The sequence below is a fragment of the Ostrea edulis genome, chromosome 4 (assembly GCF_947568905.1).
Source record: "Ostrea edulis chromosome 4, xbOstEdul1.1, whole genome shotgun sequence".
Taxonomy (NCBI): domain Eukaryota; kingdom Metazoa; phylum Mollusca; class Bivalvia; order Ostreida; family Ostreidae; genus Ostrea; species Ostrea edulis.
Window position 1 is genome coordinate 87,857,032 of NC_079167.1, and position 22,473 is coordinate 87,879,504.

The 22,473-nt window shown below is 34.6% G+C and overlaps 1 protein-coding gene across 1 annotated transcript in view; it reads left to right on the plus strand.

Annotated features, from left to right (window-relative positions):
• The first annotated feature begins 16 nt into the window (after positions 1-16).
• Positions 17-22,473, plus strand: part of LOC125669224 (GATOR complex protein NPRL3-like) — a 47,465-nt gene continuing 25,008 nt past the window's right edge. The window contains exons 1-15 of the mRNA XM_048903664.2: positions 17-409; positions 1,725-1,813; positions 2,186-2,257; positions 4,600-4,689; positions 11,748-11,808; positions 12,157-12,247; positions 15,074-15,146; positions 16,713-16,803; positions 17,619-17,716; positions 18,182-18,258; positions 18,501-18,589; positions 19,437-19,495; positions 20,208-20,261; positions 21,432-21,517; positions 21,997-22,001. Of these exons, the coding sequence (XP_048759621.2) occupies positions 346-409; positions 1,725-1,813; positions 2,186-2,257; positions 4,600-4,689; positions 11,748-11,808; positions 12,157-12,247; positions 15,074-15,146; positions 16,713-16,803; positions 17,619-17,716; positions 18,182-18,258; positions 18,501-18,589; positions 19,437-19,495; positions 20,208-20,261; positions 21,432-21,517; positions 21,997-22,001 (1,099 nt within the window). The 5' untranslated portion in view covers positions 17-345. The remainder of the gene's footprint in view (positions 410-1,724; positions 1,814-2,185; positions 2,258-4,599; positions 4,690-11,747; positions 11,809-12,156; positions 12,248-15,073; positions 15,147-16,712; positions 16,804-17,618; positions 17,717-18,181; positions 18,259-18,500; positions 18,590-19,436; positions 19,496-20,207; positions 20,262-21,431; positions 21,518-21,996; positions 22,002-22,473) is intronic.

Here is a 22,473-nt window from a genome sequence, read left to right on the forward strand (position 1 = left end):
GAATCTAAGTTACAAAATTAAAACGTTGGAAATATTTTTCACTTGTGATATAGACTGTGATATAAAAACTAGGAACGATATGTGAATAGACTATATGAATAATAATATGTTACATTGTTTTCATTAGAAAAATAATAATTCACCACTTAAATGTAGTTCTTTAATTTTGATAGTGTTGAATATAAATCGGTATTTCGGAAAAGATCACAGTTAGTTCAGCTACTAACAAAAATGGCAGCCTCCATACTCATGCCTTACAAGCTGTGATAAAGTGTCCAGATTCGCGTATATTCGGTTGTGTTGGTGGATAGTTTATCTTCAGATTACCTCAGAAGGAAAGAAGCAATGGGTATTCTCGAGAAAATAGCCGAAATTGAGAGGGAAATTTCCCGAACCCAGAAAAATAAAGGTTTGTCTTAGTTGTTTTCGTGGCAAAAATTAGATAAAATTTCTAATTTCTCCGTGTCCACATTGAGGGAAAAAATGAGACTGAGCAAACATGTTTGTAAAACTTATGACTACAGACCTGGGCGAGGGATTTTGGCTATTCTCTTTAAAGATGTAGGCTATGCCACTTCTCAAATGAGAATAGGATTCTGGCACCAAGAACGGATTGATGAATTGTCTATAAATATTATGTCTTACGGCGTGACCGTTTTTGAGGGTGAAGCAAAGAGTATTGGCATCTATAGAATCCAAAAAATATCCCAAAGTTAGCACTAAACGTGTGAGGACAACATCCTCCTAACTTTAATGTATATTTGATCCGCCTTTTCGTTGACATCGGGAAACATATTGTGACGTCATATTCAGCGTCAGTGTTTAGCAAATTTACAAACATAGTAGGGCTGTCACGGTTCCAGAAATTTTCGTGTCAGGTCGGTTCTAAATTTTTTACTTCGGGTATTTCGGTTCGGGTTTATATAACTATTTTAAAAATTTGATATACAGTTAAAATCAAAAACCTTTATTGTATTTTGTTACAATAATTACTCGGGGATGTGGACTGTGGTTTAGATTCGATATCCATGGTACTAGAAACAGCATTGTCACTTCTACTCGTTTCCATTCCATTCTTGCAATGTTTTGTCATTGACAATGTTGATACTGTGGTGTATTTTAAATGCATCTGACATATCTTACATACTGTCATTGTTGATAGTTTTGTCCACAATGCCATCATTTTATAATTGATAGAAATACAGCCACCTTTGAGGATTTTGATGACATTTTGTTAAAACGGATTTTTAGTAATGATTCTATTTTAAAAACTAGATCCGAACAGAAATACGGAATAATGGAACCGAACCCGACCTAAACAACACAACCCGCGGTTTTCGGTTATTTCGGGTACCCGTTGCAGCCCTAAAACATAGGAGACATGGTACAATCGTTCTGATCATGAACCTGTTTGAAATAAACATATCAAACCGAAAATCAAGGCAATGAATTGAACATTGAATCGAGGGTTTATATTGAACAGTATCGATATTTCCTCGAATCGTTTCAGCCCTAGTAAGTATACGTAATTTATGCATAATTGTCCTGTTGTCAGAGTGAGTTGGTGACCGTTAGTTAGTCATTTCTCTTGCTATGATAAGTCTATAGAATTAGATGTTTATAACATTGACTATTGTATGTATTATTTGTACTGCGTAGACTTTGAGGATCTAAATATTGCATGATTGGTTCTCACATTACCGCTGTGGTGTTTTTTTTCATAGCTACTGAGTACCATCTAGGATTGTTAAAAGCTAAACTTGCAAAATACAGACAGCAGTTGTTAGAGCCAGGGGGAAAATCTACATCTAAGGTATGTGAAATTTCAGAAAAATGGAAGGTTGTGGCCACCATGGACCTGTTCAATTTGTGAGCTGGATGTTAGAGGTGAGAGCACCTGCCAGTGACTGAAAAAACGGAGCCATAGTTCAATTCCAGGTCCAGACATAGAGTTTATTTGTGCATCTTGTCCTTTCTTGATAAGCTAATTCTGAAATTTTGCTTGAGGTCACTTGAAAAATTCAATAAAATTTCACTTTGTATTAATGTTAGATGTTAGATTTGAAAAGTTTTTAAGACATCCAAAATTTATTGTATCCTTTTGATATCTTTAACATTTATGACAGAATAAAGATATGTGACAATATTGTTTTGGGTGTTTTTGCATGACATTGCTCATTTTTAGGGTGAGGGTTTTGATGTGATGAAATCTGGAGATGCCCGAGTGGCCCTGATTGGATTCCCTTCTGTAGGAAAGGTGGGTAAGATATATGACCGTTTGTATTTCAATATTTGTCTTAATTATACCCGCACTTTCTAAAGAAAGTTCGGGTATATTCTTGTTACCCTGGTCAGTCCGTCTGTCACACTTTCTTCTTCCTCAAACTGCTCTTTTATTTCAAGTGGTAACCAATTTATCTTTTGGAATATGATAGGTGGTGTACTGAAGATATATGATAAGGTTTTATAATATTCAATTTTACCCTAGGGGCAAAACGGGGGTCAAAAAATGACGTTTTTTCAACAAAAACCTGGTTCCCAGAACTCCTACATTTCATGCAGTAGCCCAATCATCTTTTGGAAGATGATTGGTTGGGTCCTGTAGATGTACAATAAGGTTTCGGAATTTTCATTTTCACCATGGGGGTCGAAAATGATGCTTTTTAACACAACCTTGGTTCCCAGAACTCCTCTTACAATTTACACAGTAGCCTAATAATCTTTTGGAAGATGATTGCTGGTGTCCTGTAGATGTGCAATAAGGTTTTGGAATCTTCATTTTCACCCCTGGAGTCAGATGAGGGTCGAAAAATGACGCTTTTTTGCACAAAAGAACCCTGGTTCCCACAACTCCTCTTACATTTTAAGCAGTATCCTAATAATCTTTAGGGAGATGGTTGCTGGTGTCCTGTAGATGCACAATAGGGTTTCGGAATTTTTATTTTTGCCCTGGGGGTCGAAAAATGACGATTTTGTACCCAAAAAAAACCTTGTTCCCAGAACTCCTCTTACATTTTAAGCAGTATCCTAATAATCTTTTGGATGATGATTGCTGGTGTCCTGTGGATGTGCAATAAGGTTTTGGAATTTTTATTTTTGCCCTGAGGGCCAAATGGGGGTCGAAAATGATGCTTTTTGTACAAAAAAACCTTGGTTCCCAGAACTCCTCTTACAATTTATGCTTAAAATTAATTTTAAAATAACGATTGTGGCTCCTTTGCCAGTAACACCAATATGACGAAGAGTATATCTAAAGGCAAACACTTGTGTGCGGGTATTACTGTCTTATGACAGCATCTAGAATTATGTCTGTATTATATATACTATCTGTATGGTTATAAATAGAACAATAAACAGATGACTTAAATTACTGGTTTATGTTGCATTATCACAAGACACTTACAAGTCTTCTTTTTTTTTGTATTTGTAAATATGACTGCATGATTTTCATTCATATTAGTACTACATTGTAGGAGTATCCCCTCATCATTTTTATGCCCCCTTGGCTTACCCCTCAGCCCTGTCAGTTCTCTCTGCATACATCTGTCTGTCACTATCTCAACACCATACATTTAGCATAATCATTGGAACCTTTATTAGATACCAAATATTGATGACCTCATATTGTTTGACCTTGAGGTATTATATTTAGATTCTGTAAATTTTGTAGAATACTATAAGGGGATCATTGTCATCAGTTCTGTGTTCATCAATAAATCCAACTTACCAAAATAACTTCAATCAAACGAGAATCTGAAGACTTGGAATTTTAAACAAGCTTGTTCAATATTCTTTTTGACTTTTATGTCAGAGTTCTCTTGGCTGTATATGACTGAGGTATTGTATTGCCAGCACTTGGCCTCTGTCTGTTGTCGGCATCTTAACAATTATATTTTTGTCATTTTCTCCAGAATGGTTGCATACTCAGTGGCCATACTCTGTATGGATCATGGTTGCTATTGCTTTTTGGAGCAATCAGATTTTCAATATGATTTTTGATTAACAGAGTTTTCTAGAAATGTCAATCTCCAGTCTTCAGTTTGGGTACAAGTGGTCCCCTTGTGGTTTCTGGGAGTTAATTTTCAGGGCTTGAAACTAACCTTTTGTGTCACCAGTCTAACCGGGCTGATAGGGTTTATTTTCAACAAGTCTGCAGAAAAATTTACCTGGGTTTTCCAGAAATAATTAAACATATTTCATTAATGTTATTCAAATAGAATAATGAGATTTAACTCGATATGCCTCAAACAATAACACAACAGTAATCAGATTCGTCAGATGTCTACAGAGGAATGCCAAAGGCATTTTTAAGATTTGATAAGCAAGTTTTCAAAATAACGTTTTAGAAAATTGACCAGTCCCATCAGACTGACTAAAACAAATATCAATCAGTCCACCAGACTTTTAAGCAGTCACGGACTGACGGGCATATGTTGATATTTCGTGCCCTGAATTTCGGAGTGATCATTAATCAAGAATTTTAATATGGCCACCGTGGGTTTTGATTGGCTAACATTTTTCAAAGCACATGAGTTGTTGTTGAGCTAATCAAGATATGTCAGATAATTGGTTACTTTATGTTTTTGATTTGATTGACAGTCAACATTACTGGGTACCCTGACATCCACCAAAAGTGAATGTGCTGCTTATGAGTTCACAACTTTGACCTGCATTCCTGGTGTTATAGAGGTGAGTTCATAACCTTGACCTGTATTACTGGTGTTATAAAGGTGAGTTCACAACCTTGACCTGCATTCCTGGTGTTATAGAGGTGAGTTCATAACCTTGACCTGTATTACTGGTGTTATAAAGGTGAGTTCACAACCTTGACCTGCATTCCTGATGTTACAGAGGTAAGTTCACAACCTTGACCTGCATTCCTGGTGTTATAGAGGTAAGTTCACAACCTTGACCTGCATTCCTGGTGTTACAGAGGTAAGTTCACAACCTTGACCTGCATTCCTGGTGTTATAGAGGTAAGTTCACAACCTTGACCTGCATTCCTGGTGTTATAGAGGTGAATTCATAACCTTGACCTACATTCCTGATGTTACAGAGGTGAGTTCACAACCTTGACCTGCATTCCTGGTGTTATAGAGGTAAGTTCACAACCTTGACCTGCATTCCTGATGTTACAGAGGTGAGTTCACAACCTTGACCTGCATTCCTGATGTTACAGAGGTGAGTTCACAACCTTGACCTGCATTCCTGGTGTTATAAAGGTGAGTTCACAACCTTGACCTGCATTCCTGATGTTACAGAGGTGAGTTCACAACTTTGACCTGCATTCCTGATGTTATAGAGGTGAGTTCATAACCTTGACCTGCATTCCTGGTGTTATAGAGGTGAGTTCATAACCTTGACCTGCATTCCTGGTGTTATAGAGGGCGAAGCCCTATCACGGCCCCAAGGGCCGTGAGAGCGGAGCTCTCCCTATAGGTAACACGTATATACATGTTTAAAAGGAAAATATAGGGAAATAATGAAAAATTAAACCATACCTATGGAACTTGCAAAGTTTGGTACTAATGGCGTCGATTCGAATATTATCGCGTGGACATGTATTTCTCCATTTTGAATCTCGTCTACCCTAGTTCACGTCGTTCTGAGATGTTACATAAAATTCGTACAAGCATGTAAATCTTATTTTCTTAATCATGTATAATCACTCCACGATTAACGCCATGTTTGTTGTTGTGGTTCAAACGCTATGTTTGTAAATTTCCTAAATAACGACGCTGAATATGACGTCACAATGTACTGTTTACATCAATTGCGTTATATTTCCCGCGTTCAATATGTAGGTGGATCAAATATCCAAAATTAGGATGCTTTGATACAGTTCCGTCCTCGTGCTAACTTCAGGTTGTCTTTGTTCTGTTTTGGATATAGATACCAATGCCAAAATTTGTTTGCTTCGCCCTCAAACACGGTCACGCCGTAAAACATATTAGAGGTGAATAAAGAACCTTGACTTCTTGACCTGGTTTTGTTGAAATGATTCTAAACCCTCTTACTGGGAGTAGTGGGTGGTGTTGATTCTAAACCCTTTCATTCCTGATGTTACTGAGGGGAGTCTCAATCCTTGACCTTGCATTCCAACTGAGAGGAATCTTACGATTTTATAATTGATGAATCTTTCGATGTTACTAATTAGAAATTGTCACTTATGATAAGAATTACAACAATTGTAAAAAAAAAAAAAAAAAAAAATTGAAAATTTTATAAATGAGGTAAAATTTTGGTAATTTGTAGGTTATTATTAGAATCTTGAAAGTTTTGTAACCAAATAAAGTTATAGTCACAGTCCATCATATAGTTATAGTCACAGTCCATCATAAAGTTATAGTCACAGTCCATCAAATAAAGTTATAGTCACAGTCCATCAAATAAAGTTATAGTCACAGTCCATCAAATATAGTTATAGTCACAGTCCATCAAATAAAGTTATAGTCACAGTCCATCAAATAAAGTTATAGTCACAGTCCATCAAATAAAGTTATAGTCACAGTCCATCAAATATAGTTATAGTCACAGTCCATCAAATATAGTTATAGTCACAGTCCATCAAATATAGTTATAGTCACAGTCCATCAAATATAGTTATAGTCACAGTCCATCATAAAGTTATAGTCACAGTCCATCATATAGTTATAGTCACAGTCCATCATAAAGTTATAGTCACAGTCCATCATAAAGTTATAGTCACAGTCCATCAAATAAAGTTATAGTCACAGTCCATCAAATATAGTTATAGTCACAGTCCATCATATAGTTATAGTCACAGTCCATCATATAGTTATAGTCACAGTCCATCATAAAGTTATAGTCACAGTCCATCATAAAGTTATAGTCACAGTCCATCATAAAGTTATAGTCACAGTCCATCATATAGTTATAGTCACAGTCCATCAAATAAAGTTATAGTCACAGTCCATCAAATATAGTTATAGTCACAGTCCATCATAAAGTTATAGTCACAGTCCATCATAAAGTTATAGTCACAGTCCATCATATAGTTATAGTCACAGTCCATCATAAAGTTATAGTCACAGTCCATCATAAAGTTATAGTCACAGTCCATCATATAGTTATAGTCACAGTCCATCATATAGTTATAGTCACAGTCCATCAAATAAAGTTATAATCACAGTCCATCATAAAGTTATAGTCACAGTCCATCATAAAGTTATAGTCACAGTCCATCATAAAGTTATAGTCACAGTCCATCAAATATAGTTATAGTCACAGTCCATCAAATATAGTTATAGTCACAGTCCATCAAATATAGTTATAGTCACAGTCCATCATAAAGTTATAGTCACAGTCCATCATAAAGTTATAGTCACAGTCCATCATATAGTTATAGTCACAGTCCATCATAAAGTTATAGTCACAGTCCATCATATAGTTATAGTCACAGTCCATCAAATAAAGTTATAGTCACAGTCCATCAAATATAGTTATAGTCACAGTCCATCATAAAGTTATAGTCACAGTCCATCATAAAGTTATAGTCACAGTCCATCATATAGTTATAGTCACAGTCCATCATAAAGTTATAGTCACAGTCCATCATAAAGTTATAGTCACAGTCCATCATATAGTTATAGTCACAGTCCATCATATAGTTATAGTCACAGTCCATCAAATAAAGTTATAATCACAGTCCATCATAAAGTTATAGTCACAGTCCATCATAAAGTTATAGTCACAGTCCATCATAAAGTTATAGTCACAGTCCATCATAAAGTTATAGTCACAGTCCATCAAATAAAGTTATAGTCACAGTCCATCATAAAGTTATAGTCACAGTCCATCAAATATAGTTATAGTCACAGTCCATCAAATATAGTTATAGTCACAGTCCATCATAAAGTTATAGTCACAGTCCATCATAAAGTTATAGTCACAGTCCATCAAATAAAGTTATAGTCACAGTCCATCATATAGTTATAGTCACAGTCCATCATATAGTTATAGTCACAGTCCATCATAAAGTTATAGTCACAGTCCATCATATAGTTATAGTCACAGTCCATCATATAGTTATAGTCACAGTCCATCATATAGTTATAGTCACAGTCCATCATATAGTTATAGTCACAGTCCATCATATAGTTATAGTCACAGTCCATCATATAGTTATAGTCACAGTCCATCATAAAGTTATAGTCACAGTCCATCATATAGTTATAGTCACAGTCCATCATAAAGTTATAGTCACAGTCCATCATATAGTTATAGTCACAGTCCATCAAATAAAGTTATAGTCACAGTCCATCAAATATAGTTATAGTCACAGTCCATCATAAAGTTATAGTCACAGTCCATCATATAGTTATAGTCACAGTCCATCATATAGTTATAGTCACAGTCCATCAAATAAAGTTATAGTCACAGTCCATCAAATATAGTTATAGTCACAGTCCATCATAAAGTTATAGTCACAGTCCATCATAAAGTTATAGTCACAGTCCATCATATAGTTATAGTCACAGTCCATCATAAAGTTATAGTCACAGTCCATCATAAAGTTATAGTCACAGTCCATCATATAGTTATAGTCACAGTCCATCATATAGTTATAGTCACAGTCCATCAAATAAAGTTATAATCACAGTCCATCATAAAGTTATAGTCACAGTCCATCATAAAGTTATAGTCACAGTCCATCATAAAGTTATAGTCACAGTCCATCAAATATAGTTATAGTCACAGTCCATCATAAAGTTATAGTCACAGTCCATCATAAAGTTATAGTCACAGTCCATCATAAAGTTATAGTCACAGTCCATCAAATAAAGTTATAGTCACAGTCCATCATAAAGTTATAGTCACAGTCCATCATATAGTTATAGTCACAGTCCATCATATAGTTATAGTCACAGTCCATCATATAGTTATAGTCACAGTCCATCATAAAGTTATAGTCACAGTCCATCAAATAAAGTTATAGTCACAGTCCATCAAATAAAGTTATAGTCACAGTCCATCACATAAAGTTATAGTCACAGTCCATCAAATAAAGTTATAGTCACAGTCCATCATAAAGTTATAGTCACAGTCCATCATAAAGTTATAGTCACAGTCCATCATATAGTTATAGTCACAGTCCATCATAAAGTTATAGTCACAGTCCATCATATAGTTATAGTCACAGTCCATCATAAAGTTATAGTCACAGTCCATCATATAGTTATAGTCACAGTCCATCATATAGTTATAGTCACAGTCCATCATAAAGTTATAGTCACAGTCCATCATAAAGTTATAGTCACAGTCCATCATATAGTTATAGTCACAGTCCATCATATAGTTATAGTCACAGTCCATCATAAAGTTATAGTCACAGTCCATCATATAGTTATAGTCACAGTCCATCATAAAGTTATAGTCACAGTCCATCAAATAAAGTTATAATCACAGTCCATCATAAAGTTATAGTCACAGTCCATCATAAAGTTATAGTCACAGTCCATCAAATAAAGTTATAATCACAGTCCATCATAAAGTTATAATCACAGTCCATCATAAAGTTATAGTCACAGTCCATCATAAAGTTATAGTCACAGTCCATCATATAGTTATAGTCACAGTCCATCATAAAGTTATAGTCACAGTCCATCATAAAGTTATAATCACAGTCCATCATATAGTTATAGTCACAGTCCATCATATAGTTATAGTCACAGTCCATCAAATATAGTTATAGTCACAGTCCATCATAAAGTTATAGTCACAGTCCATCAAATATAGTTATAGTCACAGTCCATCAAATAAAGTTATAGTCACAGTCCATCAAATAAAGTTATAGTCACAGTCCATCAAATAAAGTTATAGTCACAGTCCATCATAAAGTTATAGTCACAGTCCATCAAATATAGTTATAGTCACAGTCCATCAAATAAAGTTATAGTCACAGTCCATCAAATAAAGTTATAGTCACAGTCCATCATAAAGTTATAGTCACAGTCCATCAAATAGTTATAGTCACAGTCCATCAAATAAAGTTATAGTCACAGTCCATCAAATAAAGTTATAGTCACAGTCCATCATAAAGTTATAGTCACAGTCCATCAAATAAAGTTATAGTCACAGTCCATCATAAAGTTATAGTCACAGTCCATCAAATAAAGTTATAGTCACAGTCCATCAAATATAGTTATAGTCACAGTCAATCAAATAAAGTTATAGTCACAGTCCATCAAATATAGTTATAGTCACAGTCCATCATAAAGTTATAGTCACAGTCCATCATATAGTTATAGTCACAGTCCATCATATAGTTATAGTCACAGTCCATCATAAAGTTATAGTCACAGTCCATCATATAGTTATAGTCACAGTCCATCATAAAGTTATAGTCACAGTCCATCATATAGTTATAGTCACAGTCCATCATAAAGTTATAGTCACAGTCCATCAAATAAAGTTATAGTCACAGTCCATCATAAAGTTATAGTCACAGTCCATCATAAAGTTATAGTCACAGTCCATCATAAAGTTATAGTCACAGTCCATCATATAGTTATAGTCACAGTCCATCATAAAGTTATAGTCACAGTCCATCATAAAGTTATAGTCACAGTCCATCAAATATAGTTATAGTCACAGTCCATCATATAGTTATAGTCACAGTCCATCATATAGTTATAGTCACAGTCCATCAAATAAAGTTATAGTCACAGTCCATCAAATAAAGTTATAGTCACAGTCCATCAAATAAAGTTATAGTCACAGTCCATCATATAGTTATAGTCACAGTCCATCAAATAAAGTTATAGTCACAGTCCATCAAATAAAGTTATAGTCACAGTCCATCAAATAAAGTTATAGTCACAGTCCATCATAAAGTTATAGTCACAGTCCATCAAATATAGTTATAGTCACAGTCCATCAAATAAAGTTATAGTCACAGTCCATCAAATAAAGTTATAGTCACAGTCCATCAAATAAAGTTATAGTCACAGTCCATCAAATAAAGTTATAGTCACAGTCCATCAAATATAGTTATAGTCACAGTCCATCAAATAAAGTTATTGTCACAGTCCATCATATAGTTATAGTCACAGTCCATCAAATATAGTTATAGTCACAGTCCATCAAATAAAGTTATAGTCACAGTCCATCATATAGTTATAGTCACAGTCCATCATAAAGTTATAGTCACAGTCCATCATAAAGTTATAGTCACAGTCCATCAAATAAAGTTATAGTCACAGTCCATCAAATAAAGTTATAGTCACAGTCCATCATATAGTTATAATCACAGTCCATCATGTTTTTATTTATCTCTGGTTAGGGATTGGATCTCTTTTAAGGCCATATTTGTATTGCACAAGGATAGCTAAGTTTTCATAATATGGTAATGACAAACTGTAGCTTAAGTATGTTCATTTAACAAAGAATGAAAGCAAACTATCTACTTTTGGATTCGATAATAATACTGAATGATTTTCAATGATAAGCATAATTGATTGCAAATACACACAAGTTCAAAACCTTGACCTCTAGAGCAGCAATCCTGATTTTTTGTTATTATTTTATTTTAATTTTTTTTATTCTTTGGTTGTTTTTTTTTTTGGGGGGGGGGGGTGGATTTATTACTAAAATTACACTGTTATAAAAAAAAAAAGTACCTTATCTCTTGACAAATCAATATAATATTACATTGAAATAAAAATGTTTTTGTTTATAGCCTTTGATTCTAAAAGTTTATTGTACATTGATATTTTTTTTTTTAGTATAATGGTGCCAAAATTCAACTTCTAGATTTACCTGGAATTATAGAAGGAGCTGCTCAAGGTAAGATCTGAATTTTATTAACAAAAAAATAATTAAAAGGGGGGGGGGGTAATATTATGTACAATCTACCAGATTCAGAGGACCTTTGAAATCAAGAGAAATGACATCTATTTGTACTGTATTTTGATTCAGATTTGCTAGTAATTTAGCAACTGACGATTAGTAAATAAAAGCTATTTTACAAGTAATAGATTCATGTCATATATATTTTTTCAAAACAACATTCCTGTTACCAACAGATTTATTGTCTTGAGAAGATGTAGGGGTTCTAGCATGCTGATAATATAAAATATAGGTAAACCCCTTTTCTGTTTTTGAACCATGAAATATTTTTACATTCATTTTTAGGAAAAGGAAGAGGTCGACAGGTCATCGCCGTGGCAAGGACTGCAGATATGGTGGTAATGATGCTGGACGCCACAAAAAGCAGAGTTCAAAAGTAATGAATGTGCAAATTTTATTTTTCTTTTAAAAATAGTGGAATCTAACCAGAATTTAAGTATAGGTGCAGTGTGCTACTGTTTTGCAGCTGATCTCATCTTTAAATACCCCGCATTTTGTGATCATCAAGGGTTCCTTTTAAAGGGGCATGGACATCATGTAACCTCAGGTTACTGTGCTGAAAATTTCCGTTTTTAATATTTAGACTGCTTAACTAAGGTATTTCTAATTGTCAGCAAAAATCTGAATGTGAATTATAGAGGTACATGGGTGATACAGAGCTCATAATTCTTTGTTATGTAAACAAGGCCTGTGCCATGTTTGTGTTTACATAGGTTGAATGTAAATGTAAAAGATTTACAAGTTGATTCTGAACACAGACATTTTTCTAGTGTTTGTTACATCTCATTTTGTTTTTAACATGATATATAATATTATATGATGTTTGAGCACTATAATATATGTTGGTTATGATATGCATGTGTTGATTTAGAAATTACTGCCTATAATGTATGTTGGTAATGGTATGTGTGTGTTGATTTAGAAATTACTGACTATAATATATGTTGGTAATGGTATGTGTGTGTTGATATGGAGATGTCTGTATATTATGTGTGTTGGTGTGTGTTGATATGGAGATGTCTGTATATTATGTGTGTTGGTGTGTGATGATATTGAGATGTCTGTATATTATGTGTGTTGGTGTGTGTTGATATGGAGATGTCTGTATATTATGTGTGTTGGTGTGTGTTGATATGGAGATGTCTGTATATTATGTGTGTTGGTGTGTGATGATATGGAGATGTCTGTATATTATGTGTGTTGGTGTGTGTTGATATGGAGATGTCTGTATATTATGTGTGTTGGTGTGTGATGATATGGAGATGTCTGTATATTATGTGTGTTGGTGTGTGTTGATATGGAGATGACTGTATATTATGTGTGTTGGTGTGTGTTGATATGGAGATGTCTGTATATTATGTGTGTTGGTGTGTGTTGATATGGAGATGTCTGTATATTATGTGTGTTGGTGTGTGTTGATATGGAGATGACTGTATATTATGTGTGTTGGTGTGTGATGATATGGAGATGTCTGTATTATTATGTGTGTTGGTGTGTGTTGATATGGAGATGTCTGTATATTATGTGTGTTGGTGTGTGTTGATATGGAGATGACTGTATATTATGTGTGTTGGTGTGTGTTGATATGGAGATGTCTGTATATTATGTGTGTTGGTGTGTGATGATATGGAGATGACTGTATATTATGTGTGTTGGTGTGTGATGATATGGAGATGACTGTATATTATGTGTGTTGGTGTGTGTTGATATGGAGATGACTGTATATTATGTGTGTTGGTGTGTGTTGATATGGAGATGTCTGTATATTATGTGTGTTGGTGTGTGATGATATGGAGATGACTGTATATTATGTGTGTTGGTGTGTGATGATATGGAGATGACTGTATATTATGTGTGTTGGTGTGTGTTGATATGGAGATGACTGTATATTATGTGTGTTGGTGTGTGATGATATTGAGATGTCTGTATATTATGTGTGTTGGTGTGTGATGATATGGAGATGACTGTATATTATGTGTGTTGGTGTGTGATGATATTGAGATGTCTGTATATTATGTGTGTTGGTGTGTGTTGATATGGATATGTCTGTATATTATGTGTGTTGGTGTGTGATGATATTGAGATGTCTGTATATTATGTGTGTTGGTGTGTGATGATATGGAGATGTCTGTATATTATGTGTGTTGGTGTGTGATGATATGGAGATGTCTGTATATTATGTGTGTTGGTGTGTGATGATATTGAGATGACTGTATATTATGTGTGTTGGTAATGGTATGTGTGTGTTGATATGGAGATGTCTGTATATTATGTGTGTTGGTGTGTGTTGATATGGAGATGTCTGTATATTATGTGTGTTGGTGTGTGATGATATTGAGATGACTGTATATTATGTGTGTTGGTAATGGTATGTGTGTGATGATATTGAGATGTCTGTATATTATGTGTGTTGGTGTGTGTTGATATGGAGATGACTGTATATTATGTGTGTTGGTGTGTGATGATATTGAAATGACTGTATATTATGTGTGTTGGTAATGGTATGTGTGTGATGATATTGAGATGTCTGTATATTATGTGTGTTGGTGTGTGTTGATATGGAGATGACTGTATATTATGTGTGTTGGTGTGTGATGATATGGAGATGACTGTATATTATGTGTGTTGGTGTGTGATGATATTGAGATGACTGTATATTATGTGTGTTGGTGTGTGATGATATGGAGATGTCTGTATTATTATGTGTGTTGGTGTGTGTTGATATGGAGATGTCTGTATATTATGTGTGTTGGTGTGTGATGATATTGAGATGTCTGTATATTATGTGTGTTGGTGTGTGATGATATGGAGATGTCTGTATATTATGTGTGTTGGTGTGTGATGATATTGAGATGACTGTATATTATGTGTGTTGGTGTGTGTTGATATGGAGATGTCTGTATATTATGTGTGTTGGTGTGTGATGATATTGAGATGTCTGTATATTATGTGTGTTGGTGTGTGTTGATATGGAGATGTCTGTATATTATGTGTGTTGGTGTGTGTTGATATGGAGATGACTGTATATTATGTGTGTTGGTGTGTGTTGATATGGAGATGTCTGTATATTATGTGTGTTGGTGTGTGATGATATTGAGATGACTGTATATTATGTGTGTTGGTGTGTGATGATATTGAGATGACTGTGTATTATGTAATATGTATGTTGGTATTTGCTGATACAGATGTTTTATCTTTTCAGAGATTTACTGACGGCTGAGTTGGAGAGTGTTGGTATAAGACTAAATAAAAGGAGACCCAACATTTACTTCAAGGTGAGATTACATCCCAAAAAAATAATTTCACTGGAGCTTTTAGCTCACCTGAGCTAAAAGTTCAGGTGAACTTTTCTAATCACCCGTTGTCCATCATCCGACTGTCTGTCTTACCGTCTGTCTGTAAACTTTCACATTTTCGGATTCTTCTCCAGAACCACTGGGCCAGTTTCAACCAAACTTGGCACAAAGTATCCTTGGGGCAAGGGAATTCAAGTTTCTTCAAATGAAGGGCCACGCACTTCTCCAAGGGGAGATAATAGCAAAATAGTGAAAATATATTGACAAATTTAAAAAAATTTCTTCTCCAGAACCAATGGGCCAATTTCAACCAAAGTTGGCAAAAAGCATCCTCGGGTGAAGGGGATTCAATTTTCTTCAAATGAAGGGCCATGTCCCTTTCCAAGGGAAGATAATAGCAAAATAGTGAAAGACATTGACAGCATTTAAAAATCTTCTCCAGAACCACTGGGCCAATTTCAATTAAACTTGGCACAAAGCATCCTTGGGTGAAGAGGATTCAAGTTTGTTCAAATGAAAAGCCACGCTCCTTTCCAAAGGAAGATAATAGCGAAATAGTGAATATACATTGACAACTTTCGAAAATCTTCTTCAGAACCACTGGGCCAATTTCGATCAAACTTGGCACAAAGCATCCTTGGGTGAAGGGGATTCAAGTTTGTTCAAATGAAAGGACATGCCCCCTAGAAAGGGAAGATAATCACAAAAAAAGGGTGGAGTAATTTAAAAATCTTCTCAAGAACCACTGGGCCAGAAGAGCTGAAATTTACATGAAAGCTTCCTGACATAGTGCAGATTCAAGTTTGTTAAAACCATGACCCCTGGGGGTAGAATGGTGCTACAATAAAGGATCAAAGTTTTACATGAGAATATATATGTAAAATCTTTGAAAATATTCTTCTCAAGAACCACTGGGCCAGGAAAGTAAAGATTTACATGAAAGCTTCCTGATATAGTTCAGATTCAAGTTTGTTAGAATTATGGCCCCCAGGTGTAGGATAGGGCCACAATAGGGGATCAAAGTTTTACATACAAATATATAGGGAAAATTTTTAAAAAACTTTTTAAGAACCATTGGGCAAATTATTTTTACATTTACATGAAAACCGCCGTGGTGGTCTAGATGTAGAGCGTTTGCCCCACATGCAGAAGGCCGGGGTTCGAATCCCGGCCGCGACAGACCTAAGTTGTTTAAACAGGTGGTGACAGTTCCATCGCCAAATGCTCGGCATCAGGTGTGAATGTCACGGGTCCTCGGAGATTACCTTAAAAATGGATGTCCCGTGTCATAGTAGGTGTTGCATGCTAAAGAACCCCACTGCTCAATGGCCGTAAGCGCCGAGCAAAGGCCTAAATTTGAAGCCCTTCACCGGTCTTGGTGGCGTCTCCATATGAGTGAAAAATTCTCAAGAGGAACATTAAAAAATATACAATAAATCAATCACTTAAGGAACATCAAACATGAGTTTCACAATGTGTAAAGGATCCGAATTTACAGAATGAATCTGACGTTGATTTAGTATTGTAATTTTTTGTTATTTTCAGCAAAAGAAAGGTGGAGGCATATCGTTTAATTCCACCCTCCCACTGACAAAGTGTAATGAGAAGTTGGTGCAGATGATTTTACATGAATGGAGTATCCTTACAGACAAGTTGTTCAACACCTCTACCCAATTCAAGTTACAATGGACTTGATATATACAGTTACTGTAGATTCCTGACTTTACACGAGTCCTTAATATCGCAAAATGCCTCATGGACGTCAATTCACATGGTCATGAAGTGGTCTATTGATCAAGAGGTTTAGATTGTATTTCATCAATATAAAAATAAAGGCGAGTAATTTTATTTCGCGTGTAGTGCCTTTCACAAAATTACGTGAGAATAAATTCCTTGTGTATATTTAGGAATCTACAGTGCATGGGGAGTTATTAAATAAATTGACTTTAATATGCTGCTTTAAAGTAACAAATTGATAGTCAGGCAACAGAGAATTTTATATTTTGATAGTTGTTGAGAACTCTTTTAAGATTTGATTCCAATGGCTGGGCTGATGAATGTGATTATACAGAGTTTTGGGTGGTTTGTAGTTTATATCAGTGTTATAAAACAGCACTGTTTAAGGAGGAATAACACCAGACAAATCTGATATGGATGGAAAGTGGAGGAGGATCTGTGCGATAAGATGTTGAAATTGAAAACTTTCAGATTTGCCTTGTTTAGTTAAAAAATGCAGTTTTGGTAGAAAGCAGGCCTAAAAAAAATATTTAAACCCCTGTTACACTCGATCAGCAGTCAACACATTAACCCACTTATCTACCCAACTAGGTGTATATCCATGTATTGCTGATATTTATATTTTCATTCAAGTTTCAAAGGTAAGTCGGCCATTGTGACGATGTAGTATTCTCCTTAAGACACCCTGTTATTTTTATTCTTAACTCTACAAAGAAATCTTCAATGCCGAGGTACTGTTCCGAGAGGACTGTACATCAGACGAGTTTGTGGACGTTATACTGGGAAGCAGAGTCTATATGCCTTGTTTATATGTAAGTTTATTCAGACAAATTTGTGGATGCCTTGTGAGTATGTTGAGTTTGTGGATGAGTCCATGTATGTTGTGGTTTTTTTTGTGAGTATGTTGAGATTAGTTTATAAATTAGTTCTTATATGTGTACATTGTTTATCTGTTAGTATGTTGAGATGAGTTTGTGGATATTGAACTTGGATGCTGAGTCTAGAAGCCTTGTGTATACATATATGTATGAGTATAATGAAGCTAGAACTGAGAGTTAAAGTTATGTTACCTTTGATTTGAATTCTCATGTGTATAACGTAGGTGCCTATTATTGTGGTAAATGCACAACAGTCTGTTAGTCAATTGCAAACAATATTCATGCATGTTCAAACTGGAATAAATTTGGAAGATTTCAAAAAATTATTTTCCATTAGAATTGCTATGTACTAGAGTGGAAGTAGAATTTAACTTGTGACTTTAATTTTTTTCTCTGCAGGTGTATAATAAAATTGATCAGATCTCGATAGAGGAAGTTGACAGACTTGCCAGAGAACCCAGTTCTGTGGTTGTCAGGTATGGTGTGTACTGAAAATTGGAAATTTTAGACATCTTAATTTTGCAGTCCCGTAGAAAAGTCCAGCATGGCGGTTAATTTTGTGATGCATGTACATGGGTATTACAACATCAATATCCCCTATTTATATAGGATTGCACAAATATCTTTTGTTTTGTGTACTTAAATACAAGTGATTTCAGTCAATTTAACTTTTGATTTGCAGTTGAATACTTTTCGAGTTGATTCTTCCTTATTTCAGTTGTAACATGAGGCTAAATCTGGACTATCTGTTAGAAATGATTTGGGAGTTTCTGGCCTTGGTTCGAGTCTACACCAAGAAAAGAGGGGGTAAGTGTAGCACTTCAACATCCAGCTTCATAAAGGGAGAAAGGGGAAACATAAATTTGAAATGTAAAAAATCCACATCAATATTGCAATTACTGTTTGTTAATTAATGAAATATTTTTATAAATTCGCCCCAATCTTAAATTCGCCCACTGACAGAAAGGGTGTAAATATATAGAGAATATTACATGCTAAAATCCATATCGTATGTCATATCAGCCGGAGTGGCCCCATATCACCATGAGGGCCGAAGGCCCGAGGGCTGATATGACATACGATGTGGATTTTAGCATGTAATATTCTATTTATCATATACTGCACTTTTTTATGCTTAGTCCGAAAGCTGATTCTATAAAATAATATTCTTGTTATCACATGCGGGTTACGTTTTTGCAATTTAAAGGCAGATCAAGGAATATTTGATACATTACTTTATGATGTTTTACTCTAGTAAAAACTTTGGTACATTGAATAACGACGATGGTATTTCTCTAATACATTGATTAACTATAGTACAAATAAAAATTTTGATATATCAATCATAATTAACTATGGTAAAAACTCTCGTACGATGATTTACTACAGTAAAAACATTGATACAGTGATTATTACGAGCGAATACATAATTTTCGGCTTGATATGCATTTCTGCACGTCGGTTTGATATGTGATATGGGTTTTCGAACCGGTCTTTGATATCAGCTAATGTAACGTCACCCCTATCACACAGGGCAGAATCATTTCCAAGTATATGATAAAAATGATTATTTCCCTGTATACAGTATTTAAAGAAAAGAAGAAATCTTTTTACCTCTCTATACATGTAATTGTTTGACACTTGATGATTACAGAGAAGCCAGATTTTGATGATGGTTTGATTTTACGGAGAGGCTGTACAGCAGAGCATGTTGTAAGTTACAGTTTACGATGTTACATGTTGTAAGTTACAGTTTACAATGTCATATGTTGTAAGTAACAGTTTACAATGTCACACGTAAGTAACAGTTTACAATGTCACACGTAAGTTACAGTTTACAATGTCACACATTGTAAGTTACAGTTTACAATGTCACACGTAAGTTACAGTTTACAATGTCACACGTAAGTTACAGTTTACAATGTCACACATTGTAAGTTACAGTTTACAATGTCACACGTAAGTTACAGTTTACAAAGTCACATGTTGTAAGTTACAGTTTACGATGTCACACATTGTAAGTTACAGTTTACAATGTCACACGTAAGTTACAGTTTACAAAGTCACACATTGTAAATTACAGTTTAAGATGTTGCATTATTGACATTTTTAACTTCTTGAATGATCAAAGGTTCATATACCTGTTCTGGCTTACATTTTCTGTATGAATGAGAAAGTTAAAGTTTATGTAGCATATCTTTTTTTGAATATAAAAACTATCGAAACTAAACTTACTGTATGTATTACAGGATTGTTATTCAATATTCTGCAAGTCGTAAGTGAAAGGAAAATAGGGGAACTGCATTATACATCATGCATTACATTCTATTACAAAACAAAAATACATCAAATATGTTCTATGTATGTTAAATAGCTTTTCAAATTTGAGACAGATTTACAGTAAATATTTGTTTCTTACTTTCAGTGCCATGTTATACATAGAACAATGGTGGACACCTTCAAATATGGATTGGTTTGGGTAAGAAAACATAATTTTTTCAAAATTACCCTCCATCAATCCAAAGTTAGTATAATAAATGAAAAAATTGCACTACTACTAGTGTTAATATCAAAATACAATAAAACTTTGCAGAAATTGTATGCCTAATCACAATAGAATTCTATAAATTTTCATGTAAAATTATTAGTTTTTGAGTCCTGTGGGGATCTGGGTTAGAATAGGTCCTCAGTACCCCTTGCTTGTTGTAAGAGAGACTAAATGGGGCAATCCTTCAGATGAGACTGCAAAAAACCCGAGGTCCTGTGTCACAGCAGGTGTGGTACAATAAAGATCCATCCCTGCTCAAAGGCCATAAGCACCGAGCATAGGCTTAAATTTTGCAGCCCTTCACCAGCAATGGTGACGTCTCCATATGAGTGAAATATGTTCAAGCAGGATGTTAAACAATATATATTTATATATATATATATATATATATATATATATATATATATATATATATTAGTTTTTGAAAGGGAAATAACTCCATGAATACATGCTAAAATTCTACATAAAAATCATGAAATATGATGCATACATGGGTATGTGTGTGCGTGCGTACACGCGCATGAAAGCATTCATGATCCCTAAAACATTGCAAAATTGTATAACTAAAATGATGTGTAGAAGTCAGCTTTGAAAATAATTTTTTTCTGTGGCAGTAATTTTTGTTCAAATACAAATAAATCTATTTAAATTCAAACAGAAATTCAATAATTATTTGCAAGAGTTATTCCCCCAAGCTATTGTTTGTAATTCCCAGAGAAATTTTAAAAACTGAAACTTAGGATTCTCCTTGCCTGATTTTGTTTGTTTGTTTCGTTTTGTATGTGGGTTGGGTTTTTTTTTGTACACTCAGAATTCTGTTGTGAGTGGAATTGAGATAGTGGTATAATATATCCTAGACCATGTTTATAACAAAACAATTATTTGGAGATTAAACCGAATAGTAATTAATATGACTATTAGCATTAGCTAACCGAATAGCAATTAATGTGACTATTAGCATTAGCTAACCGAATAGTAATTAATGTGACTATTAGCATTAGCTAACCGAATAGTAATTAATGTGACTATTAGCATTAGCTAACCGAATAGTAATTAATGTGACTATTAGCATTAGCCCGTTCTATGTTTTCTTTTGGACAGGGAACCAGTGTAAAGTACAGTCCGCAGAGGATAGGACTGCAGCACCTGATGAACCATGATGATGTCATACAAGTTGTCAAGAAATAGCTACACCTCCATACAGAACAGTGATCTGTGATTTTGACTTGAGTACTCTGAAGCATTTTAGAAAGTGCAATCATGCAAGAATTGTTATGAAATAAAATATATCCACAGCAAACTTGGGAATTTATATATAAATCAACACAGAATGCTGCATTGCCAGAGCTCATCTGTTGAGGAGGGGGAATTGCATATAACACATTTACACCTGTGTAAACACACACACACCAGTCACTATAGTGCTTGAATGTCATGTTACTTTAAAAAAAATTTGCGGTTGAGTCCATCAAGGCTGTAAAGCTAATGTTGTGATGATTTTGTCCCTGCCTGAATCCACCATCAAATTACCTTTGCCATTTATTGGACTAGACCAGGTATACTCGATCCCCCTTTTTTGTATTCTCTCAAACAAAATTCATTAATCATAATGTTTACAATTCATAATATGTGATTTTTCTTCAATTGCCTAATTGAAAGGTCTTAGTTCAGGTGGACACATTGAACCCAAGATGTTTAACATCTATAGGTATAGAGACTGAGAAGTAGAAAATGAGAGAAAAATCTTATATAATCACCTGTCAGGGAAATTAAAATTACAAAAAGGGGGGTATACATTATCCAAATGTCAAGTGCTTGTGATCTCAGGTAAATATGTTATTTACGAAAATCCACTTAATCCAGCTGACAAACAAACATGCAGACAAAGATCTAAACAATCTGAGACCCCCCCTCCCCCCCCCCCCCCAATTACCTCTTGTGGAGGTAAAAGTTACAGAGATAGAAAAATATCTCATCGTTCCTACAGTGTAATATATCGTTTGTATTGCACTATGGTTAGAACAGACAATTTTTTACTCATTTGAGGTGTTGCCAGCTATTGGTGAAGTACCACAAATTTAGACCTATCATCCAACAGACTGACTAAATCAAACTCTTGATGCTACAATTAAGGAGCTGTCAT